The sequence below is a fragment of the Cnephaeus nilssonii genome (genome assembly GCF_951640355.1).
Source record: "Cnephaeus nilssonii genome assembly, chromosome: 15".
Classification (NCBI taxonomy): domain Eukaryota; kingdom Metazoa; phylum Chordata; class Mammalia; order Chiroptera; family Vespertilionidae; genus Cnephaeus; species Cnephaeus nilssonii.
In genome coordinates this window covers 30,569,913-30,588,180 of record NC_137086.1, presented here as the reverse complement: position 1 = coordinate 30,588,180, position 18,268 = coordinate 30,569,913, and the positions used below count along the sequence as shown (strand labels likewise).

At 41.8% G+C, this 18,268-nt stretch overlaps 1 protein-coding gene across 3 annotated transcripts in view; it reads left to right on the top strand.

Annotated features, from left to right (window-relative positions):
- The first annotated feature begins 545 nt into the window (after positions 1-545).
- Positions 546-18,268, top strand: part of RTN4 (reticulon 4) — a 58,763-nt gene continuing 41,040 nt past the window's right edge. The window contains exons 1-2 of one of the 3 annotated variants that reach the window (XM_079792526.1): positions 546-1,349; positions 17,680-17,736. In XM_079792526.1, coding sequence (XP_079648652.1) covers positions 797-1,349; positions 17,680-17,736 — 610 coding nt within the window. In that variant the 5' untranslated portion in view covers positions 546-796. The remainder of the gene's footprint in view (positions 1,350-17,679; positions 17,737-18,268) is intronic. The other 2 variants (XM_079792523.1, XM_079792524.1) reach the window with 2 other exon arrangements.

Genomic DNA, 18,268 nt, shown 5'->3' with positions numbered 1-18,268 from the left:
TTAAAACTTATTGTTTAAGTTTAAAACAATATAATCCTTTATTTCAAAAAATCTTTTAAAATAGAATGTCTATGTCAATCCTTAGGGCCTACTCCACAGTCCCGTTTGTTAGTACCTTTGTCCACTCTGGGGTTTTTTCCCTTTCCTGGGAGGAAAGTTTCCACCCAGGATAACGCCCTTCCGGTGGCGAGCCAGGAGTCTCTCCCACCCCTCAGGGCCGGCAGCTGGCTCGCCTTCGCAGCCCTCTAACCACAGCGGACCTACAGCTGTGGGCGCGGCCAGGCCGCCACCCCACCCCACCCCACCCCTCTCCTAAACTACCCACGGTGGAGGGCGGGGTTGCCAGTTTCAAACCCCGCCCACCGAACCCAACCCAGCCGGTAAGAGAGAGGAAGCGCAACAAGCCACGCCCACTTTCTCCTCTTCTCCTTTCCGTTGGGCCGGCTGGTTGTCCTTTATCACTATCCCGTAGCCGATTGGCTCCCTCCATCCCGCTCCAGCCCCCGCCGGCAGGGGAGGAGGAATCGCGCCAAACTGGGCGGAGAGTCTGCTGGCCTCTCTCCTACGCTGGTCTGGGCGGCGGCGGCGGCAACTGGGGACGGGGCGGGTGGCGCATCACGGGTGCGGAGGCAGGAGGGGCAGCCTCATTGTTCCGGGAGCCGTCGCCTCTGCAGGTCCCTCAGCTCGTTCGGCTCTGCCCCTTTCAGAGCTCCCCAACCCCCACCACAGCCCGCGCCTCGGAGGAGAAGCGTCCGGCGGCGGCAGCAGCTGCAGCATCATCTCCGACCCGCCAGCCATGGAAGACACGGACCAGTCGTCTCGGGTCTCCTCGTCCTCGGACCTCCCGCCCCGGCCTCAGCCCACGTTCAAGTACCAGTTCGTGAGGGAGCCCGAGGACGAGGAGGAGGAGGAGGACGACGAGGAGGAAGAGGACGAGGACGAGGACTTGGAGGAGCTGGAGGTGCTGGAGAGGAAGCCCGCCGCCGGGCTGTCGGCGGCCCCCGTGCCCGCCGCCTCCGCCCCCACCGCGCCCCTGCTGGACTTCGACAATGACTTCGTGCCCCCGGCGCCCCGGGGGCCCTTGCCGGCCGCGCCCCCTGTCGCCCCGGAGAGGCATCAGTCCTGGGACCCGAGTCCCGCGTCCTCCGCGCCATCCCTACCCTCCGCTGCCGCAGCCTCGCCCTCCAAGCTCCCCGAGGACGACGAGCCTCCGGCCCGGCCTCCCCCACCTCCCCCGGCCAGCGTGAGCCCCCAGGCCGAGCCCGCGTGGACGCCGACCGCCCCGGCCCCCGCTGCGCCCCCCTCCACGCCGGCCGCGCCCAAGCGCAGGAGCTCCTCCGGCTCCGCGGGTGAGTGCCTCGCCCTCCCGCCTCGCGCCCCTCCCTCTTTTGTGTGCAGCCCCAGCTGCTCCCGCGGAGCCCCCCTCTCCACCCCGAGGGGCTTTGTCTGCAGACCTGGGGGGGGGGGAGGGGGAAGCCGCCCCCCCCCACCCCACCCCGTGGGAGCCGCCGGGAGCTGGGTGGGGCGGCGGAGGTAGCCCGGGCTTGTTCTTCATTGTCTGTCCGGGCGTCGGGGAACACGTGCACCCGACCGCTCCCGGGTTCTCCCCTCTGGTCCCCGGTCCACTGCGTCCCTGAAGTTAGGCACCCACCCACCCCTGGTTGGAGCTGGGTGTCTATCAGGAACTGGGGTTGTGGATTCTTCGGGCTGCCTTCCTTCTTGGGGTGAGGATGGAAAGGCCTTGGCGCCTTAGTCTTTTGTCTCCCCGTCTGGGTTGCGCCGAGGGAAAAGGCGCGGTTTCGCTGTCAGTCCGCTTGCCTGTCTTCAGCCCTGGCCCCCATCTTATCCCCTCCTTGGCCGGGATGGCCCCCTGCGTTTCATCTCCCTCTTCCCCTCCTCTTGGCGCTTGGTGGGGAGATGACCCCTTGGAAATCGTCCACACTGACCCAGCTGCAGTGCGGGAGAGCGCCTCCAGTGGTGTGCGCGTGGAGGTTTGGGGGGAGAGTTCTGGCCAAGTCCTGCCACCGCCCAGTGTGCCCGGGCATGGATGTGGCAGCTCCGCACCCGCCAAACCGAGCCTGGGACGCGGGCCGTGGGCATTGTGTTCCGAGGGGGCGCAGTTTTGCCCGGGCTCTCAGCTGCGGGGGAAGAGGAATGGCTGTGAGCGGGGACAGGTTTAGCCTCTTACTGCATCATCATTGAATCGTAAACACAAAAAGGCAACATGATTGATAGTCTTAAAGCAGGGAAACCTGTGGATTCCTATCCGGGTCTAGGCCAATTAAATTTGTGGTAGGTGTACCATGAGGCTTCATGAAATATTTTGAGAGGTTTTCCCGGATTGGTTAGAGATACTATGTCATGGAAGTTATGTTTTAGGTCTACAGAGGCACATCTGCATAGTCTGTTAAATAGTTTTCAAATCTTTTCATTCACGAGTACCTGGTTGTACATGAATAGTTAATTCTCTTAAGGAACACCTTGGGAAATTATTTTAGAAGGTAAAACTATCAAGTTTATTAGAGATTTAGAGTTCATCTTACCGGACAAATTATGAACTTATTCACTAGTAGCTTTTTACTTTTCCTGATTTTACTGCTGTAGGTGTTAGGAAGCCATTGGAGATTATTGAACGGAGGCCTGGATGGTAGTGTTAGAAAAGGAATTGGTGACCATATGCTAAGATAGGTTGGAAAGAAAAACAGGGGAACTATATTCAGAAAGCTTTTGTGATAGTTCTGAGACAGGTGAGTAGCGCCTAATCTAGTTCATTATTTAGTTCAGTGAAAATGGAATAGAAGGGAAGCATGAATTCTGTAATTGTTTGTGAACCTGTATTTTTATAGTTAGGGTACAGAGTGGTTTTTTGAAAGAAGAATTGACAGGACTTTGAGGCTATGAATGTAAATGCAAAGGAAAGAATGTTGGTGCTTATTAAATCAGTTTGAGACTGTCCAAAGTTGTTAATTTAATGGAAGTTTATGTAGGATTTAATATTGCTTTAAGTATAGGGTTATTATATCTTGGAGATTAAAAACCATGTCTTTTAAGATTTTGAGTTTTATATACGTTAAATCTTAAGATGCCTCTAAAGAAAGAGATGTCATACCCTATTCAGTCCCCATCTTCCATTTTTATCTAACAGATGATAACAAGGAATAGGACTGATGAATTTAGAGATTCTGAATAATTTCTTTTGTTAAGCTATTTTTAATTTTCTGACTAGGAACAAGTGGTATATATGCTCCTTATGGATAAGTTAAATTATGTTTCAGATTAGTTCCTAGGAAGCACAGTGTCAAACTTATAGTGCTTTTTAGTAACCAACAAGCTCCCCCATCCTTTTTAAAATGATGTAATGAATATATATATAGAATCTTTGGTAAATATCTAACTATGTGGAATAGTATTTAGAAAATATGCTATTTCATATCTCTGTAAACTTGGAAGATTTGCTATATCATATAAAACATTTCTAAAAAGGGGCATATTTTCTGTTGTCCAATAATTAGCTCTGTTTTAGTGTAGTTATTTCATAAAATACCTAAAAGCAATTTATTTGAAACCCTACTGATGTAAGGCTCCAATTTAAATGGCACATTTTAAAGGTACTTTGCTAGTCCAGGTTTCAAGTACCAACCAAATGGATATATTTCTTGATTCTTTGGAAACTCTGATGAAGTAGAAGTAAATGTTGCAGACACACTATTCTTACAGCACATTCTTTTTGAGACTTTTGGTTCCTGATTCTAAATGTAGACCCTAGAAAAGGTCCCCCTGAGGGTGATAGCACCAGGGATTCAGAACTCTTTAGGGCAGAACCCTAGTTCATCAGCAGTGTTTAAATGGGTGAATGTGACCTTTGTGGACATAGTCATGTGCAAGGTGGTCAGACCCAGCTGTACTGAAGCTAAGGTCTTCTCAGACTGATGGCCTCATCATCATTTCAGCTCTGAACCGAGGAGTTGATAATTTCACATTTAAGCTGCTGAGTTTTTGTTTCTTGGCATGGTGATTATTAGTTTTAAGTTGCTTTACTCATGTGTTCCCATAACATTCTGTTCTTACCTCATGATAGATATCATACCATATATGTGATAATAGTACGTTTACTCATCTCTAGTTTCCACCAGACTATATGCTCCTTGAATAAAGGGGCTATATCACCTTTTTTCCTTGAGGAAAAGGATTATATGACATTATATCTGCATTACTGAGCACAGACATGTGGTAGAAGCACTCAGATATTTGTTGAATGAATGAAAATTATAGATGAAAGTTGATCTTCACATTCTGTATAGTTCCAGAATTATTACAATATTTTCTCTCAATAAAAATCCCAAGTGTTATGAATTAAAGCATGCATTTTTTTACATATGTACCATATTTTATTATCAGTCTTTTAGTGATGATTAGGTTGTTTCTCAGCTTTTTCTGTTATAAATAATGTTGCTGTGAACACCCTTATATGAACTTCTTTGGGAATGCATGCTGTTCTCTGGGTGTTGTAAGATAAAAGCATGCTAATAGAATTCCTAGTTCAAAGGCTATGTGCATTTAAAATGTTGCTAGATAATGACAAATTGTACCAACAAAGAGTTGTTCCAACCTATATTTTCACCAATAATGTGTTAAAGTACCTTTTTTCCTTTTGCCTTTACCAGTAGAGTAGATTAACCAGTAAATGATTTAGCAAATTATTTTTTAAATTTATATTTCCCAGTATTTTTTTTTTAATCAGCTTAGGTGCCATATAATTTGCTAGGCTTAGGTGCCAGTACATTTTTCTCATCACAGTTTTGACCTCTTCTTTTTTTTCTTCTTCTTCTAGCATCAAGCGTCCTCAAACTACGGCCCGCAGGCCACATGTGGGTGTTTTTGCCATTTTGTTTTTTTACTTCAAAATAAGATATGTGCAGTGTGCATAGGAATTTGGTCATAGTTTTTTTTAAAACTATAGTCCGGCCCTCCAACGGTCTGAGGGACAGTGAACTGGCCCCCTGTTTAAAGAGTTTGAGGACCCAGCTGTAGCAACACTTGATCTAGTGTAAGGGAAATTAGACTTTGTCATATATATGTCTTATGAGAATTTCTCCATGTTTTCTCTTGGTATTTTTATAATTTTATTTTAACATTTAATTCTTTCTGTAGTTTATTTTGTTCTAGAGAATGACATAGTGATACAATTTTATTTTTGAATATGATATTTCATTTGTCTCAACACCATTTTCTCTACTATTTTGAAATGCTATTTTTGTCATATATTTGTAGTATGGGTGAAATATTTTCTGTTTCATTTATTTTTTAATTGCTATAACTTTAATTTAATTACTTTTAAGAGTTTCAATTAATTGTTGATGTTAAATATTATATTATTTTCAGGTGTGCGTCATAATGGGTAGTGGTAGTGGTTAGACACTATCAGGTGATCCCTCAATAAGTCCAGTACCTATCTGACACCCATATATATGTTATAACTTAAAAAAAAAAAATCTCACCAGAGGATTTTTTTAAAAATGATTTTTGAGAGAGAAAGAGAGAGAAACATTGATGTGAGCGAGAAACATCAGGAGCTCTAGTTAAGTTTGGCATTGATGGAATCAAATGTATATTTTAATGGCCTGCTAAAAGAATTGTGGGTAAAAATGTGGTTAAAATTACTTCAGTGTAATAGAAGTTTAGTATGTTTACATTACCTTACCTCTTTTTTGGAGGGCTTAAAAATTTTTACTTTTTGTTATGGAAAATTTCAAATATAAAGGAAAACAGAATAGTGAATGGAACCTCATTTAACCATCACTGAGCCCCAACAGTCATCAATCCATTGCCAATCTTGCCAGTCCCACACCCTTATAAATATTTCATTATGTATCTTGCAAACCAAGTACTGTTTTCCAAAACATAACCACAATACTCTTGATCAAATACTTTCCCAATGTATTTCACAATAATTAATTTCACCAAATATCCAGCCAAAGTTTATATTTACTACTTCTTAGTGAATATCATAACGTCTTTTTAAAGAAGTTTTTAAAAAAAATCAGAATCCAAATAAGGTCCACACATTACAATGGATTGGTTTGTTTTATCTGTCTATGGGTTCTCCCTTGCTTACTTGTGGACTCTGTCTGAAATTTGTTGAAGAATGCACATACAGTTTTTTCACTTTAATGTTTTTATTATTTTATTTTATTTTTTATTTTTATTTTTGTTAATCCTCACCCGAGGATATTTTTTCATTGATTTTTAGGGAGAGTGGAAGAAAGAGGGAAAGACACAGTGAAGGAGAGAAACATTGATGTGAGAGAAACACATCGATTGGTTGTCTCCTGCATGGGCCTGGAAGGAGTCTGCACCTAAGGTACTTGCCCTTGACCAGAATTGAACCCGGGATCCTTTGGTCTGCAGGCCGATGCTCTATCCACTGAACCAGAACTGGCTAGGGTGATGTTTTTATTATTTTAGTTGATAAAGTCATTTTAATGTTATTAAGATACTAGGAGCTCAGTGCATGAATTTGTGCACCTTGAAAGGAACTGTGGGCTGTGTGGCTGCAGTGGACACAGGGGCGGGTCTTGGCCCATCCTCTGCACCCCCACCCGGCCGCTGCTGCCGTGACTCCTGGTTCGCTGTCTGCTGGCAGCCCCACTCCCGCCGCCGTTGCCCTCACGCGCTGATGGCACGGAGTGATTGGGGATAGCGCCAGCAGCAGGTGCGAGCAGGGCTGGCATTGTCAGTGGGTGCGAGCAGTGGCTGCTGCCCTTATTGACCCTCAGGAGCGGGGCGGGGTGGGTGAGAAACCCTGAGGGGCTAGCGGGGCGACAGCACCAAGTGATTGGGAGTGGGGCTGGGGCTGGGGCCGGCAGCAGGTGTGAGCACTGGGTGGAACCATGGCGGGTGGGAGCAAAGACTTTTCAGTTACCACCAGAGGCTCGCCCCGATGACAGCCACCGGTGCCCTGCCTTGGTTTGCTGCCCCTGCTCACCTCCACCATCCCGCTGCGGCTGATGCCCGCCATGTTTCGCGCTCTGCCGCCTGCTGCCGATGCCTGCCATGTTCCACACGCGGCCCCTGGTGGTCAGTGCACGTCATAGCTACTGGTTTTTTCGGTTGTTCTGCCATTTGGTCTATTTGCATATTAGGGTTTTATATATAGATAGATAACTTACAGCCCTAGCCAGTTTGGTTCAGTGGATAGAGCGTCGACTAAAGGGTCCCGAGTTGGATTCCGGTCAAGGGTAGCCTGAGTTGCAGGCTCAATCTCAAGTAGAGGGCGTGCGGGAGGCAGCCAATCAATGATTCTCTCTCATCATTGATGTTCCTCTCCCTCTCTCTCTGAAATCAATAAAAATATATTTTAAAAATAATAATAAAGATATAATTTACATACAGTAAAATGCATAGATCTTAAGTTTTAGCAATTCTGTCTTTTGACAAATGCAGCTACTCATCTAACCCACACCCCTGTCAAGATACAGAAAAGGTTCATCATTCCAGAAAGATCCCTTGAGCCTTAGCAGTCAATTTAATTCTTGTTCTGTCCTTCTCCCAGCCCCCTAATCGCAAGCAGCTATTGTTCAGATTGTTTTCACCATAATTTTGCCGATTATAGAGCATCATATGGATGGACTCATACAGTATTTACTCTTGTGTCTGGTTATTTGCACCCAATATGTTTTGGAGACTTACCAATGATGTTGTAGGTATCAGTAATTGATTCCTTTTTACTGCTGAGTAAGTATTCCATGATAAGAATATACTACAATTTAATTATTTGTTCACTTGTTGGTGGACATTTGGATTATTTGTAGTTTTTGGCTATTATGAACAATAGAATGCTGTGAACTTTCTTTGTATAGGCCTTTTTTTGTGGATATTTGTTTTCATTTCTCTTGGGTAAAAAGAGTAGAATTGAGTAAGAGTAGAATTGCTGGTTCATGGGGTAGGTATCTTTATTAAAAAAAAATTGCCAAACTGTTCTTCAGAGTGGTTCCATGTCTACCAGCGATGTAGGAGAGTTAGCATGGCTTCACATTCTCACAAACATTTGATATTATCAGTCTTTTAAATTTTAGTGGGTATGTAGTTGTTTCTCATTATAGTTTTAATTCAGGTCTTCCTAATGACTAATGAATTAGAAGGCTTTAAATGTCTACTGGCTACTTGTATATTTTCTTTTTGTGAAGTGTCCAAGTTATTTGCCTATTCTTATATTGCGTTAGATGCCATTTTCTTACTGATTTGTAGGAGTCTTTCCTTAGATATATGCATTGTGAATATATTTTCCTAATCTGTGGTTTACCTGCTAATTTTATTGATGGTTTCTTTTGATGAGTATAATTTTCTGTTTTTGAAGAAGTCTTAATTTATCAAGTTTTCCTTTTATGGTTCATACTTGCTGTATACTAAGACACATTTGCCTACACAGCAAAGTTGTAAAAACATTTTACGTTTTCTTTTAGAAGCTTTATCGTTTTAGCTTTTATGTTTAAATCTCTAATTCATCTTGAATTAATTTTTGTCTATGGAAGAGTTACAGATTCAGATTTATGTATTTTTTTCCATGTAAATATCCAGTTGTCCCAGAAAACACTTTTTTAAATATGTTTTTATTGGTTTTTAGAGAGAGAGGAAGGGAGAGGGATAGAAACATCGATTAGAGAAACATCATGGAACAGCTGCCTCCTGCATACCCCCCACTGGGGATCGAGCCTGCAATCTGGGCATGTTCTCTGACTGGGAATTGAACTGTTGACCTCTTGATTCATGAGTCAATGCTCCACCACTGATCCAAACTGGCCGGGCCCAGCAAAAATTTTTTGGAAGGAATTTGTCTTTCTTTATTGAATTTTGCTTTGGTACCTGTGACGAAAATTAGTTGACCATATAAGTGCGTCTGTTTAAGCATACAGATCCTCCTCAACTTACGTTGGTGGGTATGTCCTATAAACCCATAGTAAGTTGAAAATATCCTGAGTCAGAAATGCATTTAGACACATTAGAAATTGGCACTGACTTTCTTTGGCATTATACCATGTATGTTTACATAAGTATGTTTAGCATTCAATGTTGAGAGTGGGTGGAGGAGTGAGATAATGAAGGAGAGAGGTGAAGACGGAGAGCAAAGAATTAGCTCATTAAATAATGACTTTTTAAAAAAGCATTTGATACACTTAACCTACCAAGCATCATAGCTTAGCCGTGCCTACCTTTAATATGCTCAGAACACTTAATATTTTGCCCACCTACAGTTGGGCAAAATCATCTAACACAGTGAATACACTGTGGAATATCCGTTGTTCACCTTCCTGATCTGGGAGATGAGGCTCACCGCCTGTGCTCAGCATCACCTGCATAACCTTAGCCCGGAAATGATCAGAATTTAAAATCAAAGTATGATTTCTATTGAATGTATATCGCTTTTCGTAAAGTCAAACCATTGTGAGTCAAGGATGTCTTTATCTATTTTATTCTATTGATCTATTTGTCTATCTTTATGTCAGTAACCAGACTGTTTTAATTACTATTACTTTATAGTAAATCTTAAAATCAAGCAGTGTGAATTACACCAAGTTTTATCTTTTTTTTCCCCCCCAAAAATTGTTTTGCCCTAAGTCCTTTGTATTTCTATATACATTTTAGGATCAACTTGTTCATTTCTACAGAATGCCTGCTGGGAATTTGGGATTGTATTGAGTGTAGGGATCAATATTGGGAGATTTGACATCTTAGGGTTTGAGATTTTACCTTATAACAAGCTAACAAATTGAGCCTGCCATAGTCTCATGGATGCTGGCAGAGGACACAGATACCTGGGTAAGAAATAAGGGACTTTAATACTCACAGCAGTGGTAATAGCCAAAATATCAGCACTTTTTTGGACAGATTCCCAGAGCCCCATTTCCTTAGGGCAACATGAAGAGGGCCAAGCAACCTTGGGCTTAGAGAAACTGGATCTTACACTACATAGTAAGCATGCCTGCCTTATTGCTCAAGTGAAAGACTTGGCTTCTGTCTCTAAGGCTGTTTGCAATACAAACATCTTTGAAAAGATAGGAACAAAGGCAGCCAGTGCCCCATCCCTCTATTCACAAGATGTGCAAAAACACAAGAAACTCTTTAAGAGAGCTCTTCCCTGATAACAAGAGTCTTCCAATCCATGTCATGTTTACTAGTATGTATTTCTCTCAGCAGTGTTTTGTAGTTTTCAGTGTAGAGCTTTTGCATTTCTATTGTTAAATTTACTTCTTTTTAAAAAATTTCTTTATTGATTAAGGTATTACATATGTGTCCTCATCCCCCCATTACGCCCCCCCTCCACTCATGCTCTCACCCCCCTGTTGTCTGTGTCCATTGGTTAGGCTTATATGCATGCATACAAGTTCTTTGGTTGATCTCTACTTCTCAGTATTTTATGTTTTTTGTTGCTATTGTAAATGATAGTAGTTAAAAATTTTATTTTTCATTTGTTAATTGCTGGTACATGGAAATACAATGATTGCATACTATTCTTGTAACTATCCTGCATCTTCCTAAATTTACTTCCTAGCTCTAGTAAGGTTTAATAGGTTAAATTTCTAACTACACAGTGCTGTTCGCAAGTTAAGATCATTTTACTTTTCCCTTCTGATCTTTATGCTATAAATGTGGTAAGAAAGCAAGTACAGTAAAAGGTGTAAAAAATTCATTGTTTTATTCTGCATCTGGGGGAAATATGATTAGTCTTTCATTATTAAGTATGAAGTTAGCTGCATATTTTTCCTAGATGTCCTGACCCTTCGGTTGAGAAAGTTTCCTTCTTCAAATTTGTTGAGAATTTTTATGAAATAGGTATTGAATTTTAACTGATGTCTTTGGCATCTATTAAGACAATCATATTACTTTCCTTTCTTAGATTGTTAATGTGCTAAATTTCATTGTTTGATTTTCAATGTTGAACCAATCTTGTATTTTTGGGATTAAACCCTTTTGGTAATGAATATACTTTTAACCCTTTGCACTCGCTTGCTTTTTTCGATTCCTTTATTCTATTGCTAACTGTGTCGAGTCACACTCGACATCCGAGTGCAAAGGGTTAATGAATTGCTGAATTCAATTTGCTAATATGTTAAAGATTTTTGCATGTATGTGTAAGGGGTATTTTTCTGTAAATTTATTTTCTTGCAATATCTTTGGTTTTGGTATTAATGTATCCTATTTAATAAAAGAGCAATATGCAAATTGACTGTTACTCCAACACACAAGATGGCCGCTCCATGTGGACACAAGATGGCCACCACAAGATGGCCAGCAGGGGAGGGCAGATGAGAGGGACCAGGCCAGCAGGGGAGGGCAGTTGAGGGTGACCAGGCCTTCAGGAGAGGGCAGTTGGGGGGGGACCAGGCCTGCAGGGGTGGGCAGTTAGGGGTGACCGGGCCAGCAGAGGAGGGCAGTTTGGGGGGACCAGGCCTGCAGGGGAGGGCAGTTGGGGGCAACCAGGCCTGCAGGGGAGGGTAGTTGGGGGTGACCAGGCTGGCAGGGGAGGGCAGTTGGGGGTGACCAGGCCTGTAGGGGAGGGCAGTTAGGGGTGACCGAGCCAGCAGGGGAGGGCAGTTGGGGGTGACCACGCCAGCAGGGGAGAGCAGTTAGGGGTGACCAGGCCGGCAGGGGAGGACACTTAGGGGTGACCAGGCCAGCAAGGGAGGGCAGTTAGGGGCAATTGGGCCAGCAGGGGAGCAGTTAGGCGTCAATTAGGCTGGCAGGGGAGTGGTTAGGGGGTGATCAGGCTGGCAGGCAGAAGCAGTTAGGGGCAGGCAGGCAGGCAGGCAGGCAGGCGAGTGGTTGGGAGCCAGCAGTCCTGGATTGTGAGAGGGATGTCCAACGGCCCGTTTAGGCCCGATCCCACTCGAGGGGTCCCAGATTGGAGAGGTTGCAGGCTGGGCTAAGGAGAGGGTGCAGGCTGGGCTGAGGAACACACACACACCTCCCCCTCCCCCCATGCACGAATTTCGTGCACCGGGCCTCTAGTCAATTTATAAAACGTTTTGGGAAGTGTTTGCTTTTCCTTTATTTGTTGAAAGAGTCTGTATAAGCATCCTGAGATGTTACAGAATTTACTAGTGAAGCCTCTGGGCTTGGAGTTTTCTTTGTGGATATGGTTTTAAATTATAAGTATACTGAACTTTCTGTAAGTAATATAGGGCCATTCAGATTTTCTATTTCTTCTCTGCCAGTTTTAGAAATGTATGCCTTTAAAGGAATTTGTCTATTTCATCTTGATGAGTAGACATCAAGGACTTTGTCCACTCACCTAAGTTATCTAATTTATTGGCATAAACTTGTTAATAATATTTTTGATGTTTTTAAGATTTATAAAGATAAATCTTATTTATCTTTTATATCTATTACTTTTTATTTTCTTCTTTTTCTTGATAGTTTTATGGAGTATCAGTTCTATTGATTTCTTCACTTTTGGTTTCATTGATTTTTCTCTATTGTTTACTAGTTTTCTATAACATTAGTTTCTGCTCTGATTCTTGTTATTTTCTTTTACCTATTTGGGTTTAACTTGCTCTTTTTTTCTGGTTTCATGAGGTGGAAGCTCTTTGAATTGAATCCTTCAGAGTTAAATATAAATTTCTCTCTAACCTTGCTTTACCTGTATCCCACAAATTTCCATTATCATTTAATTTAAAATATGCTTTAACCTTTGCACTCGGATGTCTAGTGTGACTCGACACGGTTAGCATTAGAATAAAGGAATCGAGAAAAAAGCAAGCGAGTGCAAAGGGTTAATTTCCTCTGTGATCCATGGGTTATTTGAAATTGTATAGTTTAATTTCCAAACATTTTGGGGTTTTCCAGATATTTTTGTCTTACTGATTTCAATTTAATTCATGTGATCAATTTAATTTATGATGTCAGCCTTTTGAAGTGTATTGAGACTTGTTTTATAGACCAGAAAATGGTTTATCTTGGTGAATGTTCCATGTGTACTTGAGAAGAATGTGTATTCTGTTGTTTGTAGTGCTCTATAAAAGTCAGTTTAGTTCATGAATAGTGTTATCTAAATCATCTTTATCCTTATTGATTACATGCATGTGGGTGTAGTCTGTCGATTAGTTGAGAGTTGAGTGTTAAATTTTTAAAATAAAAGTTTTAGATTTGTCTGTTTCCCTTTAGTTGTTGCTTCATGTATTTTCTATATACCTTTCACATACATCTTTAGTGTTGTAATATAGCTATTTAGTGTTATGTTTGTTTACTCCTTTATGGTTACCAAATGCCCCTCTTTATCACTGATAGTGTCAAGGTAATATTCCTTGTCTTTGAATCTACTTTGCTCGACCTTAATGTAGCTGCTCCAGATTTCTTAGGGTAAGTGCTTGGATGATATATCCTTTTATATTCTTTCACTTATATATATATATTCTAGAGGCCCGGTGCATGGATTTATGCACTGGTGGGGTCCCTCGGCCTGGCCTGCACCCTCTCACAATCTGGGACCCCTTGGTGGATGTCAGAGAGCCAGTTTTGGCCTGATCCCCACATGCCAGGCCCAGGGACCCCACCGGTGCACGAATCTGTGCACCGGGCCTCTAGTATGCATATAAGATCTTTGGTTAATCTCTTCCTGCCCTCCCCCTTCCTCTCTTCCCTCTGAGATTCATCAGTCTGTTCCATGTTTCCATGCCTGTGGTTTCCATTCCTGCATTGAGTGTCTGCCCCCAGTGGCTATTGAGTGTCTGCCCCCGGTCGGCCGGTTGCTTAGGCTTTTATATATATAGATATTTTATTGATTTCAGAAAGGAAGAGAGAGGGAAAGAGAGATAGAAATATTAATAATGAGAGAGAATCATTTATTGGCTGCCTCCTGCACTCCCCCTACTGGGGATCAAGCCCACAACCCCAGGCATGTGCCCTTGACTGGAATCGAATCTGAGACCCCTCAGTCCGCAGGCCGACGCTCTAACCACTGAGCAAAACCAGCTAGTGGTAGATCCTTTCACTTTTAACCACCTGTGTTCTTATATATAAAGTGTGTGTTCTATAAATGTCACGTAGAAGGACTTTTATCTAGTCTGAAAACCTGCTTTTAATTGGGACCATTTACATTGATCATACTTATTAGTGTGGTTCATTTAAGTCTTTGTTTTCTCTTTGACCCATCTGGTTTTTGTTCTTTTATGCATCCATGCAGTTCTTCCATCCTTTGTGTTTTTATTGTCATACATTTTGCTTCTACAAATATTATATATTGTAATTATTTATGCTTCAAAATCACTTTTCTTTAAAGAAATTAAGAAATGAGAATATTTTATATCTACTCATATATTTACCATTCCGCCATTCTTTGTTCCTTTATGAAGGTACAGATTTTTATCTGGTGTCATTTCCCTTTAGTCTGAAGAACTTTAGCATTTCTTGTAGGGGGGGGGGGGGGCAGGTCTCTTGATGGTAATTTCTTTCAGCTTTTGTTTTCATATTTTATCTAATAATACCTTTATTGTCTTTGTTTTTCAAGAATATTTTTGTGTGAATACAGTCAATCTTGCTATATACGGAAGTTATGGTGTTTTTTGTTTTTTTTTCTGTTTCAAATCTTCAATGTTGAAAGATTTACCTCTCCCAGCCCATCCCTACCCCCGACCCCAAGCCTTCACCACCCTATTGTCTGTGTTCCTGGGTTATGCATTTATGCTAAGTGAAATAAACCAGTCAGAGAAGGAAGTTATGTTTTATAGAGTCGCAGAAAACACTAAATTAGCAAATACTGAATCATCGCCCCTAGGGGAAATACGAGGTTAGGTTCCTGGAAACCTCTAGTCATAGCATTTTTGTTAACCAATCTATATATAACTTTGTTTTATGTGTATTTCTATTTAAAGACACATGATTTACTATATATTGTTGATTCATTAATATTGAACACATGGTCAACAGCATGATAATTCATACCTAAATGAAGCTTATCTAATACATATATTTTCCTCTGTAAGGTACATCACAACCTTCTGTGGTTAAGAACACTAGACAGCACTTCAGCACTGTGCTTAGGAGCCTATTTAAACAGCAAAACAACTAACAAAAGCCACAAAAATGTGAAAAAATGTGGCACTAAATAGGCTGGAAAAAGAATACGTGCTTACAGTCTGAGAGTGAAACAAGGAGACATAGGGTTTCTTTGTTTGACCTCACCTGGGAACCTGTGTTGGGTGAGGGGCATATTTTGCTGTTCTGTGCATATTTGCTATTGTAAGTATTGATTTTGGGATTACCAATTTAGCCAGTAAACAAATTTGAAAATAAGGGAATCAGTGAATAATAATGATTGAGTGTATATAATTTTAGATTGCCTTTTTTATTATTATTTTAAGGATGTCCATTATCTTTTGGATTATGTTTTTTCCAGTGAGAGGTCAGGTCATTCTTATTGCTGTTCCCTTGCCCTTTTCCTGTTTTAAAAGGTTTTCCTCAGTCTTTGGTTTACAACAATTTGACCTTTACAGTGTGTTTCTTTGTGGGTTGTATTTATTCTGCTTCTTGGATTTGTAAATTGGTATTTTCCATCACAGTTGACAAATTTTGGTTTGTTATATCTTTATTCCCTTTTCCCCCCCTGCATCTGTCACTGTTGTGATTGGAGGGGGTTCCAATTACATATACTCTAAATGCTTGATTATCTCACAGGTCACTGAGCTCTGTTCATTACCCCTCCCCCCCAGCCTTTTTTTCTTCCCCTGCTGTAGTTCAGTTTGCATAGTTTCTTTCTGTTGCTTTTTTAAAGCTTATTCATCCTTTCTTTTGCACTGTCCAGGAAATCCAAGATGAAGGTGCCGGCTAGGCTTCATTCTGAGGCTCCTTCTCTTGGCTTATAGGTGGCTGCCATTTGCTCACATAGCGCGTGCGTGCGTGCATGTGCATGTGTGTGTGTGTGTGTGTGTGTGTGTGTGTACGCGCGTGTGCGTGGGCACAGAAGAATGGAGAGACAGGGAAGGGTGAGCAGCAAGCTCTCTAGTGTCTTTTCTTATAAAGACACTAATCCTATCCTACCATGTAACCCTAATTACCTTCCAAAGGCCCTGATTCCACATACCATCACGTTGGAGGGTAGGGCTTCAACATAAAAATTGGGGGGGTGGGGGGTGTCACAAATATTCAGTCCATAATATATTGTGGTTAAGAAAATGGGCTCTGGGGTTGAATTGCCTTAGTCTCACTAGTTGTTTTGTGTTTTGAGTGAGTTCTTTAAGTTCTGTCCCTTGGTGGTGGTGGTTTTTTAATCTGTTAAATGGGGATATTAACAACAACCCTTGTAGCAATAGGGTTTTAAGGAGTAAAAGGAGTTTTTGCGTGTAAAGTACTTAGAATAACAAGTAGCCCTCAATGTTAATTTTAAACAAAATAAGACTGGTGATAATAATGATCTTCCTAATGATAATTAGTATTTTCTTTGTAATTTGGACAATGGTGATAGAACTGATGTCTTCAAAGAATAGTGTACAATGACTCTTAGAATATTTTTATTTAAAGGTAGACAACCTGGCATAAGAAAATGCATTCTTCGAAAGTTCTTCTGAACTGAACATATGCCAATAAAAATGACTAAGCAAGTGTCGTATTAATTTTATTCAAATGCATCTTTAAAATTTTGGCTTAATTAGTACAAGATAGTTTAACTATCTGAAAATGTGAATAAAAGCTTTGGATGTGGTATATTAAGTAAGAAAAATAGTATCTTAAAGCCATTTTGGTTCATGATGTGTAACATAAGCATGTTTTTGCCTCTTGAAAAATGATAGGTTGTATGGATACCATTTAATCAACTTTATAATCCTATCTAATAAAAGAGTAATATGCAAATTGACCATCACTCCAACACACAAGATGGCTACCCCCATGTGGTCAAAGATGGCTGCCCCCATGTGGACACAAGATGGCCGCCACAAGATGGCCAGCAGGGGAGGGCAGTTGGGAGGGACCAGGCCTGCAAGGGAGGGCAGTTGTGGGTGATCAGGCCAGAAGGGGAGGGCAGTTGGGAGGGACCAGGCCTGAAAGGGAGGGCAGTTGGAGGCGATCAAGCCTGTAGGGGAGGGCAGTTAGTGGTGACCAGGCTGGCAGAGGAGGGAAGTTGGGGGCGACCAGGCCTGCAGGGAAGGGCAATTGAGGGCAATCAGGCTGGCAGGGGAGGAGTTAGGCATCAATCAGGCTGGCAGGGGAGTGGTTAGGGGGTGAGCAGGCTGGCAGGCAGAAGCGGTTAGGGGCAATCAGGAAGGCAGGTAGGCGAGCAGTTGGGAGCCAGCAGTCCTGGATTGTGAGAGGGATGTCCGAGATTGGGCCTAAACGGGCAGTCGGACATCCCTCGAGGGGTCCCAGATTGGAGAGGGTACAGGCTGGCCTGAGGGATACACACCCCCATGCACGAATTTCGTGCACCGGGCCTCAGGTATATATATGTATATATATATATATATATATATATATATATATATATATATATATATATATATGGTAATTTAATCTGAATTAATGGTTCTACTAATGGTACTAGTTTTTCCTTTCCATCTTGGCTTTGTTCTCTGTAGGTGAAGTTTTGTATTAACTCATTACAAACTGAACCCTTACTTGCTCCTCTTATCTTTAGGCTCCTTCCAGCTCTGTCTTTATTTCTGCTGAGGTTATATTCTATTTGTTTTTCAGATGAGACACTTTTTGCTCTTCCTGCTGCATCTGAGCCTGTGATACACTCCTCTGCAGGCAAGTTCTTTCTGCTAGCCTTTTATCTCTGTGTATTCTACCTTTAACTCTTTAGTTTTGTAAACTCTGTACAGAGTAGTTTGAATTTACTAAAAATCAGCATGGTTCAGATAATATCTACTGAAAAAGTTGAAATTGCATTTTATATGCTATGTCCAACGGGGAAATGGGCAGAACTTTTGATTAATAATTGGAAATATATAAAGAGTTCTTGGACCCTTGATTTACATTTACATATTGACTGTTCCATTTCTCCAAGTAAAATTTACTTGCTGTATAGCTGGAAGACTTACACATGAACGAATGTCATTCTGTGACATTTAATTGTCCAGTGTCTTTTCTTTCCTAAACTGTCAAACTCTCTTCTCAAATCCCCTTTTCCCCTCTAAAACCAGTTAAAATTAGCTTTTTTAGTGATTATACTTGAGGTTTTTCTTAAAGACTGATTTATGTCTTTGCATGACATATAATTACCTCTGTAGCCATACACAGGTTTTATTGATAATAGCTTTAATTTTTTAGTAATGGTTCC